Source organism: Leopardus geoffroyi, chromosome A1 (genome assembly GCF_018350155.1).
Source record: "Leopardus geoffroyi isolate Oge1 chromosome A1, O.geoffroyi_Oge1_pat1.0, whole genome shotgun sequence".
NCBI classification, from domain to species: Eukaryota; Metazoa; Chordata; class Mammalia; order Carnivora; family Felidae; genus Leopardus; species Leopardus geoffroyi.
Window position 1 is genome coordinate 137635182 of NC_059326.1, and position 18383 is coordinate 137653564.

Consider the following 18383-nt stretch of genomic DNA (forward strand, 5'->3'; position numbering starts at 1 on the left):
CATGCTTTCAAGAGTGGGAGAAGAGGGGGCATGTGGGTGGCTCAGTCAGTTAAGCATCTGACTTCTGCTCAGGTCATGATCTCCCTGCTCTTGAGTTTGAGCCCCTCATCAGACTCTGTGCTGACAGTTCAGAGCCTGGAGCCTGCTTCAGATTCTGTGTGTCCCTCTCTCTCTGCCCCTCCCCTGCTCGTGCTCTGTCTCCCTCAAATATAAAACATAAAAACTAAAACAAGAGTAGGAGATGATGCAGATACAACTGTATTTGGAAGGAGCAAGTATAGAAAAATTTAGGATGTTTTGCTCTAAGTGAAAGCAGAGAGGTGTAGTGATAGAGAAATGATAGAGTCAGAGGAAGTTTTTATTAATTTTAGTGTGAGTTTTTTAAAGATACACATTTCAGCATGTCTATACACTAATGGGGAAGATCCAATATTTTTGGAAAAAATTGGGTAGGAAATTTCAGGAAACAGGGTAGTTGCATTAGAGAAGTCTCTGGTATGTAACAGATGAGCTTCAGTGCAGAAGCAGTGAGATCGGCCTTACGTGCATAGACTGATCTCTTGAAACAGGAGGAAAGGTATGGATACAGAGTCAAGTAGGAGTTCACCTGTGAGACTGTAAGGAAGTTCTTTACTGATTTTATTTCCTCAGTAAAATTTAAAGTCGATGGCTGCGAGTAGAGGGAAGGAATATTTCAGACTGGAGAAGAAGGAAGGTATGAGAAGAGGTAGAATTGCATGATAGACCAGGAAATCCTAGGAGGAAAGGAGGGTTTGAAGGAATGAGTGGAGTGAAAAGGTAGTAGGAACAATGGATTGTGGAGGCTTTGATGAGAATTGTTGGAGATGTGGTACTAGACAGAGTAAGTTGGGAAAAGAGGAAGTGGCCAATAGAGGAATGGGGAGGCTGAAATCAAGATTATGGAGGGGCTGCTGTGTGACCGAAGTAGGCTGGAAGACAGGATTGTTTGGAGACAAGGGGCTGAGAACTAGGTGCCCAAAATATCAAGAGCATTGTCTGTGTGGATATTGAAATCACTACAGATTGTGATAGGAGTAATGATACAGAGACAGACTGACAGCAGGCAAAGAGCTAACATTTTCAGAAAAATCAAACAGTGTTGAAAGGGATGGAGTAGCAAGTAGTATATTGAGTTAGATAGGAGGCTGGAGGTTTTTAGGAAGGATGTAGGAATATAGAGTTGGAAGAGGCAATGAGGAACTAGGAAGACATCTCCCACTGCCACTCAGGCCTTGTATTTAGTAGGGTTTCAGTGAAAAATAGCTCCAACTGAGGATGGTGTTACCAGGGAAGCAGTCTCCTTAAGGGACAGCCAGGGGGTGGTTTTTCTAAACAAGTGAAGAGATGTGATCTTTACTCTTACATTTGTGTTTGGAGTTTAATTATTAAAGCGCCTTATTTAAACCACTTAAAATTTTCCAAATCCCTAATTTCAGGTGTATTGTGAAGATCACTGGTGACATGACAATATCGTTTCCGAGTGGAATTATTAAAGTCTTCACTAGCAATCCATCTCCAGCTGTGCTGTGTTTCAGGGTGAAACACATCAGCAGACTAGAGCAAATTCTTCCAAATGCTCAACTTGTGTTCAGGTTCGTGTACTCTTGTTTTGAAGGTGAAGTTAAATTTTTCCTGCTTCATTGAAGCAATAATTCAGTTGGATGACAATACAGAAGTTAAGATTAAACAGCCTTCTGCCCTCTGTGCTTTTGCTGGTGATGGTATTTGTTAAGTCCTTCTCTTCTGTTACCTCATTTTTCAAACAAGTTTCTGCTATGTTTTATTCTTTATCCCCCTTAGTTTTCCCTCATCCCACCTTTTGGTTTATTTCTACTAGTCTTTCCCAGGTCACCAAGTGACAATACAGAGGCAAAGGATGAAGCTAAGTTAAATAAAATAACAAAAATATTTCTTATGCATACAGTGATCCATCACAGTGTGATTCTAACACAAAAGATTTTTGGATGAACATGCAAGCTGTTACTGTCTACCTCAAGAAGCTATCAGAGCAAAATCCAGCTGCTTCTTATTATAATGTAGATGTATTAAAGTATCAGGTAAGTGTTCTATCCTTGTAAAAATCATAAATTAAAATATTAATAGATTCTCATAGATTAAATGAGTAATGTGTTATGGACTCATGAGTTTTATTCCAGGAATTCAAGGAAACTCATTGAAACCAAAGGAAATTGATGATCAAATTCACTATTCCTGATTCAAATACTGAGTAAATATACATGAATATGTCCTTAACCTGAAAAGACCAGCAACATCAGTCTTAATAATGAAACACACAAAGCAGTTAAAGTCTGGAGTAGCAAAGACATCTGTTATTAACTGTAAGAGATTTTTCTGGATGTGTTAGTACAGTTACACAAGAGAATAAAGCAGTAATAGTGGAAGGAGGAACCCAAATTACTGTTACTTACAGGTGATGTTATAGTCCTGGAAACCTAAGAATGAACTGAAAAACTATTTGCTGTAGGGGTTTTTAATAAAGAGGTGAGTTTAAAAATTAATGCAAAGATTAGTAGCTTTCTAAATATCCAGTTAGGAATATTAATGCAGAAAAATTTTGACAAACTTATCAGACTTGGAGAGGTGCTAGAAGATGGCAATATAGGAAGATCTGGAACTCTCCTCCTCCTATGGACACACCAAAGCTACAGCTACTCTGGAACAGTTTCCTCTGAAAAAGACCTGAAAACCACCTGAACAGCTCCATCACATTAGCAAACAAGCAGAGGGTCACGTGGAAGCATGCAGGAGGGGTGAGACCCATTCTCCCCACAAACTCCACCACCAGCACTGTGACCCACAGTCAGAAGGGAACTCACAAACCTGGAGCTAATTCCCAAGTGAAAAGTTCATACCTCATATCAGGCATCCCACCTTTTAAGATCTGTACCTGAGAGAAGAGCCCCCAAAACTTCTGGCTTTGAAAAGCACCAGAGCCCATGGCCATGATACCCAAGGGCTATGGTGATCTGAAAAACACCTTCTAGAGGATTCTCACACAGACTCACTCAGTCTAGGGACCAATGCAGAAGCAGCCAATCAAAAGGTGACCACATTATATAAGAAAAGAGAGTCATTTGGCTTATCATAAAGTGTGAACCAGTGAGGCAGAGGCCTACTGAGATACTCTCCAGGGATAGAGGAGCTAGTAGGCAGCACTTTAGTGCCCAAAGCTGGCAGGTGCCATACACACACACGCACACACACCCCCCCCCCCAGATTTTTAATATGTATATTAAAATAATTTATATATTATATATTAACTCCAGATTTTGTTTTTTCTTTAAAAGGGTGCCATTTTTATGATCCAGGGAACATAGGCTGAGTCATTTTTTGTGCTCTCCTGCCTTGCTGCAGCTTGTGGTATCTCCCAGAAGGGAGCTTATACACTTGTCTGGAGCCCTGATTTTTTTCAACTGTTGCCTAGCGGGACACCTCTAGATTGCCTGGTCTGGTGGCCAGCAGGGCTCATGCTTGTGGTCTTGCAAGACCAGTTATATTTGCATTCTTTAAAAGTTGCTGCCTGATGGTTTGGCTTCCAGTCAGTCTCAGTCTAGGTGCTGACAGGTCTTGGCACACCCTCAACAATTGGGAGCTATTAAAGAATAGGCTTCTTTGGTAATCACAAAGTTTCAAAAGACAAGCAACATCTAAGGCAAGGTTGAATGATAAAGGGTCATGTGCATGAGGCCACTTTTCAAAAGTGGGAGAGGTGGCTGTTTCATCTAATACATAGAAGCAAACAGGGTCAAACAAAATAAAGGAACAAAATATGTTCCTAATCAAAGAACAAGATAAAACCTCACAAAAAAGCCTTAATGAAGTGGAGGTAAGTAATTTACCTGATAGAACATTGAAAGTAATGGCCATAAAGATGCTCATTCAACTCAGGATAACAGTGGATGAACCCAGTGAGAATTTTAACAAAGAAACAGAAAATATAAGAAAGTATCAAATAGAAGTTACAGTGCCAAAGAATATAATATATGACTGAAAAACTAGTGATGTTCAACAGCAGGTTAGATGAAGCAGAAGAGATTGGTGAACTTGATGACAGAACAGTGTAACTCACCCAATCAGAGCTGCAAAAAGAATGAAAAAAGTGAGGAAAGCTCAAGGGACTTAAAGGGGCAACCTCAAGCAGACTAACTTTTGCATCAGGTGTTCCAGAAGGAGAGGATAGAGAAAAGCACAGACAACTTGAAGACCTAATAGCTGAAAACTTCCCTAACCTGGGGAAGGAAACAGACATCAAGATCCAGGAAGCCCAGACAGTTCCAAATTAGATGATCTTAATGAGACTTCTGCAAGACATAATTAAAATTTCAAAAGTCAAAGGTAAAGAGGTCTTAAAAGTAGCAAGAGAAAAACCACTTGTTATATATCTGCTGAGGCTATCAGATTTTTTTTGGCACAAACCTTGTAGGCCAGAAAGGGGAGATCAGGATACATTCAAAGTGCTCAAAGAAAACAATCTCCAACCAAGAATACTCTACCCTGGAAAGTTTTCATTCAGAATTGAAGGAGAGAGAAAGAGTTTTCTGGAAAAGCAAAAGCTAAACAAGTTTATTACAAATAAACAAGCCGCACAAGAAATGTTAAAGGAACTTTTTTAAGCTGTAAAGGGCACTAATTAAAGTATAAATCTCACTGGTAAAGGTAAACATATGGTAAAGGTGGAATGGATTAATTACTCATAAAAGGTAGGATGAAGGTTAAAAGACAAGAGTGGTAAAATTAACTACAATAATCAGTTAAGGGATACGCTAGATAAAAAGATATAAAATGTGATCTCAGGGGCACCTGGGTGGCTCGGTTGAGCATCTGACTTTGGCTTCAGGTCATGGTCTCTGGTTTGTGGGTTAGAGCCCTGTGTCAGGCTCTGTGCTGACAGCTTGGAGACTGGAACCTGCTTTGGATTCTCTCTCTCTCTCTCTCTCTCTCCCCCCCTCCCTCTCCCTCTCCCTCTTCCCCCTGGCTCGTGCCGTCTCTCAAAAATAAACATTAAAATGATTGTTTTAATGTAACATTAAAAACATAAAATGTGCAGTGGAGGGAGACTAAAAATGATGTAGAGCTTTAGAATATGTTCAATTTTCAGTTCTCAACTTAAAATACTTATAAATATAGGTTGTTATATGTAAGCCTCATGGTAACTATAAAATAAAAATGTATAGTAAATACATAAAAAATGAAAAGGAATTTAAGCATATCAGTAAATAATGTCATCAAACCACAAAGGAAGAGCACAGGTGGGAAAAAAAAAAAGATGAACTACAAAAACAGCCAGAAAACAGTTAAGAAGATGCCAGTAAGTACATACCTGTCAATAATTAACTATGAATGGACTAAATTATCCAGTCAAAAGAGAATGGATGAGTGGGTTAAAAGTATCACCCATGTATAATGCTGTGCATAAGAGACTCACTTCATATAGAAGGACAGAGTTAATGGGGCGCCTGGGTGGCTCAGTCGGTTAAGCGTCCGACTTGGGCTCAGGTCATGATCTCACATTTCGTGAGTTCGAGCCCCGTATCGGACTCTGTGCTGACAGCTCAGAGCCTGGAGCCTGCTTCGGTTTCTGTGTCTCCCTGTCTTTCTGCCCCTCCCCTGCTCATGCTCTCTCTCTCAAAAATAAATAAAACATTAAAAAAAATTTTAAAAAGGACAGAGTTAAAATGAAGGGATGGAAAAGGTACTCCTTACAAATAGAAATCAAAAGCTGGGGTAGGTTAGGGGTGCCTGAGTGGCCCAGTCGGTTAAGCATCCAACTTCAGCTCAGGTCATGATCTTGGGGTTTGTGCATTCGAGCCCTGTGTCGGGCTCTGGGCTGACAGCTCAGTGCCTGGAGCCCGCTTCAGATTCTGTGTCTGCCTCTGTCTGCCCCTCCATTGATTGCACTCTGTCTCTCGCATTGTCTCAAAAATAAATATTAAAAAAAAAAAAAAAATCTGGGGTAGGTTAATAGACAAAATAGACTTTAAAATTAGAGGCATTAAGAAAAAAGGGCATTATATAGTGATAAAGGTGTCACTCCACCAAGATGATGTCATATTTGTAAATATTTATGCACCCAACAGTGGAGCACCTAAATCTACCTTTTAAGAGACCTTAAAGGGAGAAATTGAGAGCAATACAAAAGGGGAATACCCTATTTACGTCATCTAGACAGACATCAATAAGAAAACGTTTTTCTTAAATGACATGATAGACCAGATAGACTTAAAAGATATATACAGAACATTCCATCCCAAAGCGGTATATACCTTCTTTTCAAGTGCACATGGGACATCTCTAGAGAAGATCATAGGTTAGGCCACAAAACAAGTATTAATAAATTTGAAAAGATAGAAATCCTGTTAAGCATCTTTTCTGACCAAAATGATACGAAACTAGAAATCAATTATGGGAAGAAGACTGGAAAATTAAAAAAATGTGTGGAAATTAAACAATATGCTACTCAACCATTCGGTCAATGAATAAATCAAAAGAGAAATGAAAAATTATCTTGAGACCAATGAAAATGGACATATGCCAAAATTACTGGATGTAGCAAAAACAGTGCTAAGAAGGATGTTCCTGTCAATAAATGCCTACCCAGCAAACAAAAATCTCAAACTCCCTTTACACCTCGGAGAACTAAGAAAATGAAGAATAAAGCCACAGTTAGTGGAATGGACGAAGTAACCAAGAGCAGAAATCAAATACAAATTAAAAATACAATAGAAAAAACTAAGCTGGTTCTTTGAAAAGATAAAAGTGATAAACTTTTAATCAGATTTACCAAGAAAACAGCAAAGAGGGTGCAAATAAAGTCAGAAATAAGAGAGGAGACCTTACAACTGATACTATGCAAATACAAAGGGTCATGAGAAACCACCACGAACAATTTTATGCCAACAATTGAACAGCCTAGAAGAAATAAATTTTTAGAAACAGCCTTCTAAGACTGAATCCTGATAAAGTAGAAAATCTCAATAGACCAGTTACTAGTAAAGAGACTGTATCAGTAATCAAAAACCTTCCAGGAACAGAAATCCAGGACTACACTGTCTCACTGGTGAATTCTACCCAATTTGCAGCAAAGAATTATTACCAATCGTTCTCAAACTTTTCCAAAAAAAAAAAAAAAAAATAGAAGAGGAGGCAGCAATTCCATTATGCTAAGTGAACTAAGACAGTGAAAGAGAAATACCGTATAATTCCACTTCTATGTGGAATCTAAAAAACAAAATGCCAAGCTCAGAGGCAACAGAGAACATACTGTTTCCAGATATAGGGTTTGGAGGGAGGTAGACAAAGTGGGTGAAAGGATTCAAAAGTATATACTTCCAGTAATAAGTCATGAGGATGGAAGATACAGCATCATGACTAAGGTTAGTAAAACCATATTGCATATTTCAGAGGTGCTAAAAGAGTAAATCTCAATCCTCATCACGAGAAAAAGTAGTTGTGATTATTTTGCAGTATATAAAATATTGAACCTTTATGTAGTCCACCTGAAACTCATGTCAATTATACCGCAGTAAAATTTAAAAAACATGTTAAACTATCCTTTCCTGTAATCACAATGAACACATAATAAAAACTAATTAGGAAGAAACCTAACACTATTTCTAATGAGTTGAATATAGTTATAAAGGTATATTTTATTCAGATGAAGAGTCATGTTGTAAAAAGCTTAGGTGTTTCTAAATTAACTTAGAAATTTAATGCGATCCTGATCAGAAATCCAGTGGAAGTGTGTATATATTGGTGTTTGGACAGTCATTTTCAAGTTTTCCGGAAGAATAAAGCTTGGAGTAAAAATGTTTTAAATGGTAATGTGGAGTAATGTTTTAGTTTTAATGGGGTAAAGTCATGGATGAATATAAAGTGTGCAAGTGTGTGTGTATATATGTATATTTTTAATATGTATATGTTTTTACATATTTTGATCTTGAAGTGTCAAGACCTTTTTAAGTGTAATACAGAACCCAGTAGCCATGGTATGAGAGGGATATTTGACAATAAATAAATGTGTATAAATTCTTTGTTAAAACAAAGTCTTAAACAGAATTGGTATCTAATCTGAGGGAAAAGTTTTCATAATATAATAAGACAGACCAAAAGGCTTACTCTGAAGAGCTCTTTTAAATAAAAGATGGTTGGGGCGCCTGGGTGGCGCAGTCGGTTAAGCATCCGACTTCAGCCAGGTCACGATCTCGCAGTCCGTGAGTTCGAGCCCCTCGTCAGGCTCTGGGCTGATGGCTCAGAGCCTGGAGCCTGTTTCCGATTCTGTGTCTCCCTCTCTCTCTGACCCTCCCCCGTTCATGCTCTGTCTCTATCTGTACCAAAAATAAATAAACGTTGGAAAAAAAAAATTTAAATAAAAGATGGTTAACTCAAGATAGGTAACTTATGAAAGATGTTTCATATCTATAGTAATCAGAGCAGTGGATACTAAGGTGACAATGAGATAGCAGTTTTAGCTCATCAGATTAACAAAAATGGGAAAGACTGTATTAAGAGAGCTGTGACCACTTGTTAGTAGGCATACAAATTAATCGAACTTCTTAGAAAGCAGTTCTGTTAGATTGTTGAATAGCTGTTGGATTAAACTGCTGAATAGTCAAACCTTTAATTCCACTTCAAGAAATCAGTTTGTCAAAAATAGCACACATGGGAGGAAAAAAAGAAGATAAGGTGCAAAGGATTTTCACTGCAGCACTGTATGGAAACCATGTGAGCACACATCTATAGAAGACAATGATTAAATGAATTACTACAGCCATTAGAAATAATTAGGGGCGCCTGGGTGGCTCAGTCGGTTAAGCGTCCGACTTCGGCTCAGGTCATGATCTCGCGGTCTGTGAGTTCAAGCCCCGCGTCAGGCTCTGTGCTGACTGCTCAGAGCCTGGAGCCTGTTTCAGATTCTGTGTCTCCCTCTCTCTCTGACCCTCCCCCGTTCATGCTCTGTCTCTCTCTCTCTCAAAAATAAACGTTAAAAAAAAATTAAAAAAAAGAAATAATGAGATCTGTGCATGCGTGCCTACAGTGTTAACAATGGGGAGTAAGAATGCTAAGGGATAAATTTCCTAATTCATATACTTAATGTATTATGTGAAATTTTAATAGAGTAATTGTATTAATATGGCTTACGTTTTTGGGAAATAAATAAGGAATAGAAAGTGGTGCGACTTAAGTAGGCTTAGAGTTTATTCCGGGTATTCATTATTCTTAATTCAGTAAACATTTATTATTCAGTGCTTGCTAATTGCCAGGAATAGCATGAGAGGTAGTATGTATGTATGTTTTGTTATCTGGAAAAAAGGCATAGTGTTCACAATAAGGAAAACTGAGGGGTTCCTGGGTGGCTCAGTTGGTTAAACAATAAGGAAAACTGGAAATGCAATGTTAGTGTACATTTAAACAGGGTGATCAGGGTAGGTCTCATTAAAAAGGAGTTAACTTGAGCAAGGATCTAAAGAATGGGAAGGAATTGCACCATTTACTAGGGGTCATGTGATTAAAATTAAACACTTGAAGTACGGAAGTATTCTAATTCCAGACTTGCAGTATTGCCTGGTGACTTATCCTTTTTTTTTTTTTTTTTAATTTAAATTCTTCTAATTCGTAAGGAATCTTAGAATTGAATTCTGTGTTGGATGTTGAAAGGGATTCTTAAGTTAACATGCATAAAGAAGAATCACCTGATGACATACTTCTTTCTGGACCTAGCACCTAAGCAGTTGAGTCAGATTTTCTGCATTTGGACCTATAGGAATGTGTATTTTGCACAACTGTCATGGACATTTTGATGTGGGTAGTCCTAGATCCACACTGTGAGACTGGCTCTTACTCCTCGGAGATAAGCCTGCTTTCTTCTGCCTAATGATATTTCCATCATTATTTTTGATTCTGAGAACTCGTTGTGTTCAAGCATACATGTCTTCAGCATGACTTGTTTACTTTTTGGGCAAAAACTAACTTTTTTCTTTTTCTCTTTAAAGGTATCATCAAATGGTATTCAGTCCACTCCTCTAAATCTTGCAACATATTGGAAGTGTAGTGCTGGCACCACAGATCTTAGAGTGGATTATAAGTACAACCCAGAAGCTATGGTGGCACCGAGCGTGCTTTCAAACATACAGGTGGTGGTACCAGTGGATGGAGGAGTCACAAATATGCAGTCCCTTCCCCCTGCAATATGGTAAATTTGAGTTTTCTGAATTCGTGCTAAATTTTGCTGCAAGCTCCAACTCGTAGAACCCATTTTCAAAGTTGTAAGCTTGAAAAGTATTCGTGCATTTTACCATAAAAACTGTGGTGTAAAAGATGCTGTTCATCTTACTAGTCAAATCACAATAGCCTCAATCCAAAAGTAAGTTTGCGTTCACCACCCAGGCTTGAATGACTCAGTAAACTTTGCCTTTAGGTAAATCACTTAACCTCCATCAACTTTAGTTTTCTAAAAAATAATACTTATTATTTTAGAGGGGTAAATATAGCATCTATCATCTCTGTAAGAACACCTGTCTTAATAGTTTAGGAATTCTCATCTCTTAACTACCTCTCTTGTTCCCTGAATTAGTATAGACTAACACTCTAGATTCTTCACTGTTTAATAAAAGTTTGTTGTCCTTCAGTAATAAAGGTACTGAACCACATATATTTTCAGTGTTCCTTTTTCTGACTAGAAGAATTATGTAATTTAGTAAACTTCCATTAAGATATAGCATTATATTTACTTACATCGTAAACACATTATCACCTGGTGATACTACTGAAAGTAAATTTAGCCCTATAGTTGTTTTGGTGAAATACTTACAATGTATTCATTTATTGACAGCCCATCCATTTTTAAGCCCCTATACTAGACACTTAATCAGAAGATATTTGTTCTTATAGGAATGCAGAACAAATGAAAGCCTTTTGGAAACTGTCTGGTATTTCAGAAAAATCAGAAAATGGAGGTAAGTGTGTGTGTATGCCTTTTTGTTTGTAATTCAGTGTCCATGAAAATTGATTTTTGAGGCATTTTTATGGACAGTTTTTTCCTAGATTTTCATGCCTTCAGTTCTAGAATTGACCACTAGATGGAAGTTAATACCTTAAATAAGAGTGGACCAGTTGACATTCAGAACCCATTTTTCCCCTCTAGATTGAATATGCTTTCTCTGTAAGAAAAATGATTTGTTTTGCTCTAACTTTATAAATACTATGTAAATGCATACATTCACATGAGAATATTATTAGGTATTTTCAAGTGACCTGATAACTGAAACTGATTTAATATACCATTTAGCTCATTCTGTTCCTGGGGTCCTCCTGTCCTCCCAGAAATCATGTAGAAGCTTGCAGGCTTTCAAAAGCCTCTTTGTTTGCCTACTTCACTTTCCAAGAGAACTTTTCCTGGTCATTTCTCCTTAGTAAAACTAACCATCAACAGCCTTTACTTCTCTGCTAATTATTTTAAGGAGAAACAAGTTAATTGCTTACTCCCACCAAGTCTGTATCTGTTTGTGCTCACAAGGCAAAGGAAAAATCTCTGCTGGCTGGTCTCTGTCTTGTCTTCCCTAACTCAGTTTAGAATGTAATTTCCAGGACAATCAAGTCTTTAACATTAATTATTCCTATTTTCTCTTAAGAGAATTCTCCTGGGGCACCTGGGGAGCTCAGTCGGTTGAGCTTCTGACTTCAGCTCAGGTTATGATCTCGCAGTCTGAGTTTGAGCCCCGCATCGGACTCTGTGCTGACAGCTCAGAGCCTGGAGCCTGCTTCGGATTCTGTGTCTCCCTCGCTCTCTGCTCCTCCCTCGCTCGTGCTTTTTTTTCTCTCTCTGTCAAAAATAAATAAACATTAAAAAAAATTAAAAAAAAAAATAAGAGAATTCTCTTGCTCTTTTTTGGATGCCTACTTAACCTCCAATAACTTTTCCTATTACTAAGTAGGACTTTTTTTTTTTTTTAGCTTTTCAAATTTTGCTTAGCTTTTTCTCTTTGAACACTTTAAGCGTAATGTGATCAAAACATAAATCATATCCCTGGTTTTTCTCCTATGTATTTCTGTATCAAGTAGCAGGAATATATCTATAGTGGCTGTTTATACATGTCATGCTGAATCACTCTTTTACTAGAGAACCACCTATTTGGTGAAATAACCAAGCTGATCTACAGTTCCTTTGTTGCCTATTTTCATGTGCCAGAGGTGCTGACTTCTGCTTGAGCTGTATCGCTTCTGGGGGGACAAAACTGAAATTCCTAGTTAAATCTGGAAGTAAACCAGAAATCCTGTTTGAACTGAGGGCTTATGTAACCAGCTAGCAGGAAAATGAGAATACATATTTCCCCCTACTTAATGAAACTATACTATTGTAAGTACTAACAAGGGAAATTGTTTCCTCAAAAACAGGGTACAAATTTTCTAATCAGATAGATGAATACTTTTCCTCTGCTGTTCAGGAATCAGGATATCTATGTGAGGAAATGGAAAAATACTATAAATGTTCTGATTTGGTTAACCTTTAAAAAGAAATATGCAAATTAGGATACTGTACAATAGAAATTGTTTCTGCTCTGGCTTTATGCCCAGAAGAGGGACAGGAAATAATTTTCAAGTTTAAGATTTGCCAAGGTGGCTGCTCTTGGCCTGTAGAACTTTCACAGAATTGAATTGCCTATCAAGAGAATTGTGCAAGTCTAAGGAGGACTTGGGCTTGGACGGTGGTTAAGAATTAGGCAGCATTTCATCCTCCCAGCCGATCTGTGCCATGAGGCACAGTAGTGCAGGATGGATCAGGGTTATGCTGTGCTGTTCTACTTCTGTGTATCCTAGAATATTGCTCCTGCTACCTAGCGGTTCTGTTTTCCTTGACTGGAAACCTGGGCACACTCTGAGACTCCTCCTCCTTTCCCCCTCTCGATTCCAACTCTGAAATATTTTTCAAATGCATTTTCTTCTTTCCTTTCCCTTAGCCTGATTGAGATCCACTTCAACTGTCACCTAGAATCCTACACTATTTTATTGACTTTCAGTTGGTTTCCCTACCTGGCACCTTGTACCTCTGTCCCCTTTTAAGACCCTAATCTGAATTGTTTTTGTCTTCTTTATCTTTAGTGACTTCCTATGATTATTTTTTATCGTGGCATGTAAAGATACTTGGAGCTTGTTCCTTCCTACCATTCTAGTCTTCTGCCCCTCTTGTATCCTATCCTCTAGGTCTTCTGATATGCATGCAGTTCCCTTAAAGGCACTGTATTCTCTCCCCTCTCTACCTGTAGTTACCCCTGCCTTCAATTCACACTGTCCTCTCCACCATCATTTTATGTGCTTTTGTGCCCATAGCAATTCAGAGCACTTTTGTAGCATTTCTCATATTCATCACAATTTTTTGCTTTACAGTTTCTGGCATACTGTTAGACTGAGGTATGTAGAATAAATGGTTAGACTGAAAAGAAGACATCTCAAATATCTAGTTGACCCTTGAACAATGCAGGGGTTAGAAGTGCCAAGCCCCCGCACACCACTCACCCTGGTGGACCTGTGTAGTCAAAAATCCATGTATGACTTTGCCCCCCCACCCCAAACTTAATTACTAACAGCCTGCTGTTACCCAGAAGCTCTACCGGTAACATAAACAGTCAATGAACAGGTATTTTGTAGGTTTTATGTGTTATATACTGTACTGTTAAAATAAACTAGATAAAAGGAAATAAAATCAGAAAAAACAAAAAATACACTTAAGAGCACTGCACCGAATGAAAAAAATCTCTGTTAAAGTGAACCCATAGAGTTCAAACCCATGTTGCTCAAAGGTCAGCTGTATTTGGCATGATAGGCAAGTTAAATTTTAAGAAGGGGAAAAGAAAATAATAATATTGATACAGCTTTCCTAATCTTAGCTATCTTTCCTTCTTTACTTCTCCCATCCCTGTAATATGGTAGTTGACTGTCATCATTGTTTTTGGACTTTATTCCTACTCGCACTACTACTCTAAGCTCTTTCCTCTGAACTGCCCACATTGACTTTTTTTTTTACTTCAACATGTGTCTGTATCATGTTGAATCTCAATACAGATCTACAGGGGTGTTTTAAGTCAAAGAAAAGCAAGGATTAAGAGTACTTTTAATTCACTGGTGCCTAGGTGGCTCAGTTAAGCATCCCACTTTGGCTCAGGTCATGATCTTACAGTTGGTGAGATTGAGTCCTACATTGGGCTCTGTGCTGACAACTCAGAACCTGGAGCCTGCTTTGGATTCCGTCTCCCTCTCTCCCCACTCATCCTCTGTCTCTCTCAAAAATAAATAAACATTAAAAAAATCAATTAAAAAAAGACGACTTAATTCAGATTCTTTGAATCAAGTCTGATTTGAACACAGGACATTGATGTGTTTACTATATACATTTTATGCATTTGGCATAGAACATAGTTTATCTTATTTGTTTTTTCTGTTAATTTTATGTTGCCCTGGGTAAGTTCTTTATTCTTTTCCTTGTAGGTTCTGGGTCCCTCAGAGCAAAATTTGATCTTTCAGAAGGACCTAGTAAACCCACAACACTTGCAGTGCAGTTCCTCAGCGAGGGAAGTACCCTCTCGGGAGTAGATATTGAACTTGTAGGCACTGGCTATAGGCTTTCCTTAGTAAAGAAGCGGTTTGCCACTGGTAAGTTGAGAGATTTTGTTTTTAGTGTACCTGGGAACATTCTAACAGTGTGCTGCTAAGCAACTATTTTATAAACTGTCAAGCAGTTTATCATCTAGTCATGGAAAATTTCTTCTTCGACGTTTGGTACAAAGTGCCAGGTAGAGACACACCTGGGAGAGAATAACTGTGGTCAGTATACATGGACACCTGTGATCGGATTCTCATGTGTCATAAACAGCAGATGGGAACTAGGGTTTTGTGTCTGAAACCACAGTGAAAATGTCGTCCTTTGAGTTCATTTGAAATTGTAATTGCATGGGTCTGCTTGGTGTTTTTCAGGACGATACCTGGCAGATTGCTGATGGACCTGGGAAACGGGTTGGCTCGAGACAGAAGCACAAGTCTGACATCCTGCATTGTCTGTTCTTTCCAACACGATTCTATCTTCTTTTAGGTCCTTTGAACGTACACACATTTGAGAACTGATTACAAACATTAAATTGCACTTTTGAAGTGAGTCATCAAAAGCAATAGCACTGAAATGATTTTCATCGCTGTTAATGATCAACTGCAATATTCCAGAAGCACATTTGTAGAGATTCTCAGTAAAATGAAGTTTTCCTAGGCTGAAATTTCATATTGTCTTCAGTGTCTATGTTGAGTTATATAGTGTATTATCAGACCTAAAATTTCAGGAGAGCAAGCACCAAATAATTCAGCTTTCCATAAATTTTTAGAGTCAGAGATAGGTTTGAAATTTCCTAAGCTTGATATTGAATGGAGACAGAACGTGAATTCTAAGTTTTGGATAACGTTAATTCTGAACACTCAATCAAATTGAGTTATGTGCCATAAAGTAATCAGACCAGAGTCCAAGGTGTACGCAAAAAATGTATAATTTGAATCTCATAGAAACATTAATAAAGTGTAAATGGTGTTTTATATGATTTTTTTAATTCTCAAGTGCAATGTGTTTTAAAATAAGCTTGCAAAAGACAGCAGAGAAATTTACTTCTGCAGTTAGTTAACTTTATAGAATTTGTGATTGTTTTTAAGAATTAATGCTGTAGATTTAATTTATTTTTATATGGATTGCATAATGTGTGCCTTTTAAAACAATAACAAAAGCCAGAAATGTGCCTATCCAGGTTTGTGTTCGTTAATGTGCCTCACTTTTTTTCCCTTCACAGTCTGGCTCTTCTATTCAGTGTTAGAGTGGTCAAGCATTTTTACAAGATAATTGCCATTTTGTAAATATCTTGACCTCAATTGGGAAGGGAATTCAGAGTAACTAAAGGTTAATTTGTACCTAAAAATCCTGGCTCACTTCTTTAGTGATACACTGTAGCCGATAGAAAGAGAAATACACCTAATCGCCTATGTTTACAGGGGAAGAAAAGTTACCTTCAGATATTCCACCTAAGTACGTAAATCATAAAACCAATATGAAAAACTAAAGGTAACTTGGTAACTGCTATTTTAATCCTCAATTTGACACTTCCTTTCATTCTATTTATCATTGGAAATTTATACATTTAATGAATGTGTTGGGGGCATGAGTTTTGTATTTCGTGAGGAACACATTTTAGAGAAGATTAGTTTTGGCATTGGAGAAGTACTGCCGTTTGTTTTCATTTCAACAATTGGGACAGTTACCAATTTGTATGTTATTGGTTAATTGCCAACTGCTAGAAATTGGGAGAGGATTTGAAGTGATGGATTGGGTTAAGCATTTCTTGAACTACTAATATTAAATAGTAAAAAAACCTAACTTTATAGCGAATCCTAATTGAAGGACTTAAAATGTTTTGGACAGTTTCATAATTTACAAGTGGGAATTTTATTTATAAATACCAATGTCCTGCCTTTTACGTAGAAGTGATAAATTGTTATATATGATAATTTATATAAAACCACTAATTATTCTGTTAAGCTTTACAGAACATTAAAACCCCTACTACTAGACATTTATGTAACATCTTGTTCTACTAAATACAGCAGAAAATCTACTTATTAGCAATACATAGAACACAGTATGTGCTTTTTAAGTATATTCAGTATTAGCCCAATTCGACATTTAGATTTGACTAAAGCAGCATATTAAGACAATTTGCTGAAATGTTCATCTTCACTAAATAGCAAAATGGGAATTTCTAACTCTTATGTTGTGCTCTTTTAAATGCCAATTACAATCTCTTACTGGAATCTTAAATGTAACTGCTTTGCAATTACACTGCTTTCTGTGGGCAGTTAATACTTTATTACTGGACTTCAGACACAGTTACACTCACCAGGTTTGTTTCGAATCAAGTATTACCTAAAACATGTACAGATTAGTAAAATGGTTAAACTTCTGCACTTTCTGATTACCACAGTCTTCATGCCAAGTGTCAATACCTACATTTGTATTAGGCGCAGGCTACAATTTTGAAGCCATATGAGTTTATATTGATTTTTTTTTTCATTTAAAAATCCACTAATGGTGTAAAAAAGACCAGTAGATTTTCAATGGGAAATGTATTTAGCAAGCTGGTTCTTGCTGCTGTATAGTGATAAACTTTGTAGCTGCCTCTTTAACCAAGAATTTGTAAACAAAGAACTCTAACAAATGTGAGTTTTTAAGAAATGTTATTTACTACTTTGAGTTGTAATTAGAACAATGCAAATCTATCTTACACAATTTTGTAAATATTTTTGATTTTTTCATAAAATGTAAATTTTACATAAAAGTTGTGCCCTTAATAAACATGTAATATATAATTTATCAGTTGGTTTATGTGTCTTTGTACCCCTATTGATAGTAATAGCTATGGTTAGGACATGGTTTTGAACATGGTATCACCATTTTGACAGGCATACAGATTGCTCTGTTAATTTAGTTCAACTGGTTATATAGGAAAACTTCATTTGCATTATAACCCCAAGATGCAGAAATTTTTTGAAAGTGATTTTTAAACATATTTAAATACACTTTCTCACGTATGGTTTCTAAATATATTTAAATTGATGTCAAGCTCTACCAAAGACTTTCCTCCAGATAGCTGCTTAGCAACCCTACTCTTCATTTGTTGCTGGTATTGGTCAGAACAAGTGGGGTTTTTGGCCTTTTCCTTATGCTACAGTATGGCTGTTGCAGGTCCAGAATGTATGTTTACATCCAAAGCTGGGGAAGGGGCAGTTCCTGGTTTATCTGTCCTTTCTGTCAGGAGAGTAAAAGCTTTTCCGGAAGCTTTCACCACATTTGTGCTTCTATCCTGTCTTCCAGAATTGTGTGTGAGAAGCAAACAAAGCAAGTAGCCTTTATAATAGAAGTGGCCAAAGGAGAAGAGGCTGGCAATGGCTGAAGGTGAGCTGGCCAGTAAGTCAGCCACAGATTTTTCTGACTGATACAGACAGACCCCAACCCACCCCCCCACCCCCCGCCCACCCGTTTTTAAAAATAAATTCAGCAGTGAGCAGGGAAAACTTGAAAATCTTTTGTTTTTATCTTTAGTAAGAGTGTATCAGTATAACCTTTGTATTGAGTACTTTGAAACCAAAGCCTTTAACACTGTATGTTCACTAAACTGGAATTAAAAGAAACCAAAGCCTTAAAAAAAAAAAAAAAAATCTGGAGAGGACCCAAGATGGCAGAACAGCATGGAAGTTTTTTGTGCGTCTTGCACCCATGAAATACAGCCAGCCCAACACTAAACCATCCTGCACACCTAGAAAAC

The 18383-nt window shown here is 37.4% G+C and overlaps 1 protein-coding gene across 1 annotated transcript in view; it reads left to right on the plus strand.

The window, feature by feature from the left end:
* FCHO2 (FCH and mu domain containing endocytic adaptor 2) overlaps positions 1–17431 on the plus strand; it is a 123522-nt gene extending 106091 nt beyond the window's left edge. Inside the window, 6 exon segments of the mRNA XM_045495220.1 lie at positions 1458–1613; positions 1946–2078; positions 10032–10231; positions 10930–10994; positions 14521–14685; positions 15007–17431. Coding sequence (XP_045351176.1) covers positions 1458–1613; positions 1946–2078; positions 10032–10231; positions 10930–10994; positions 14521–14685; positions 15007–15029 — 742 coding nt within the window. The 3' untranslated portion in view covers positions 15030–17431.
* The last annotated feature ends 952 nt before the right edge of the window (positions 17432–18383 follow it).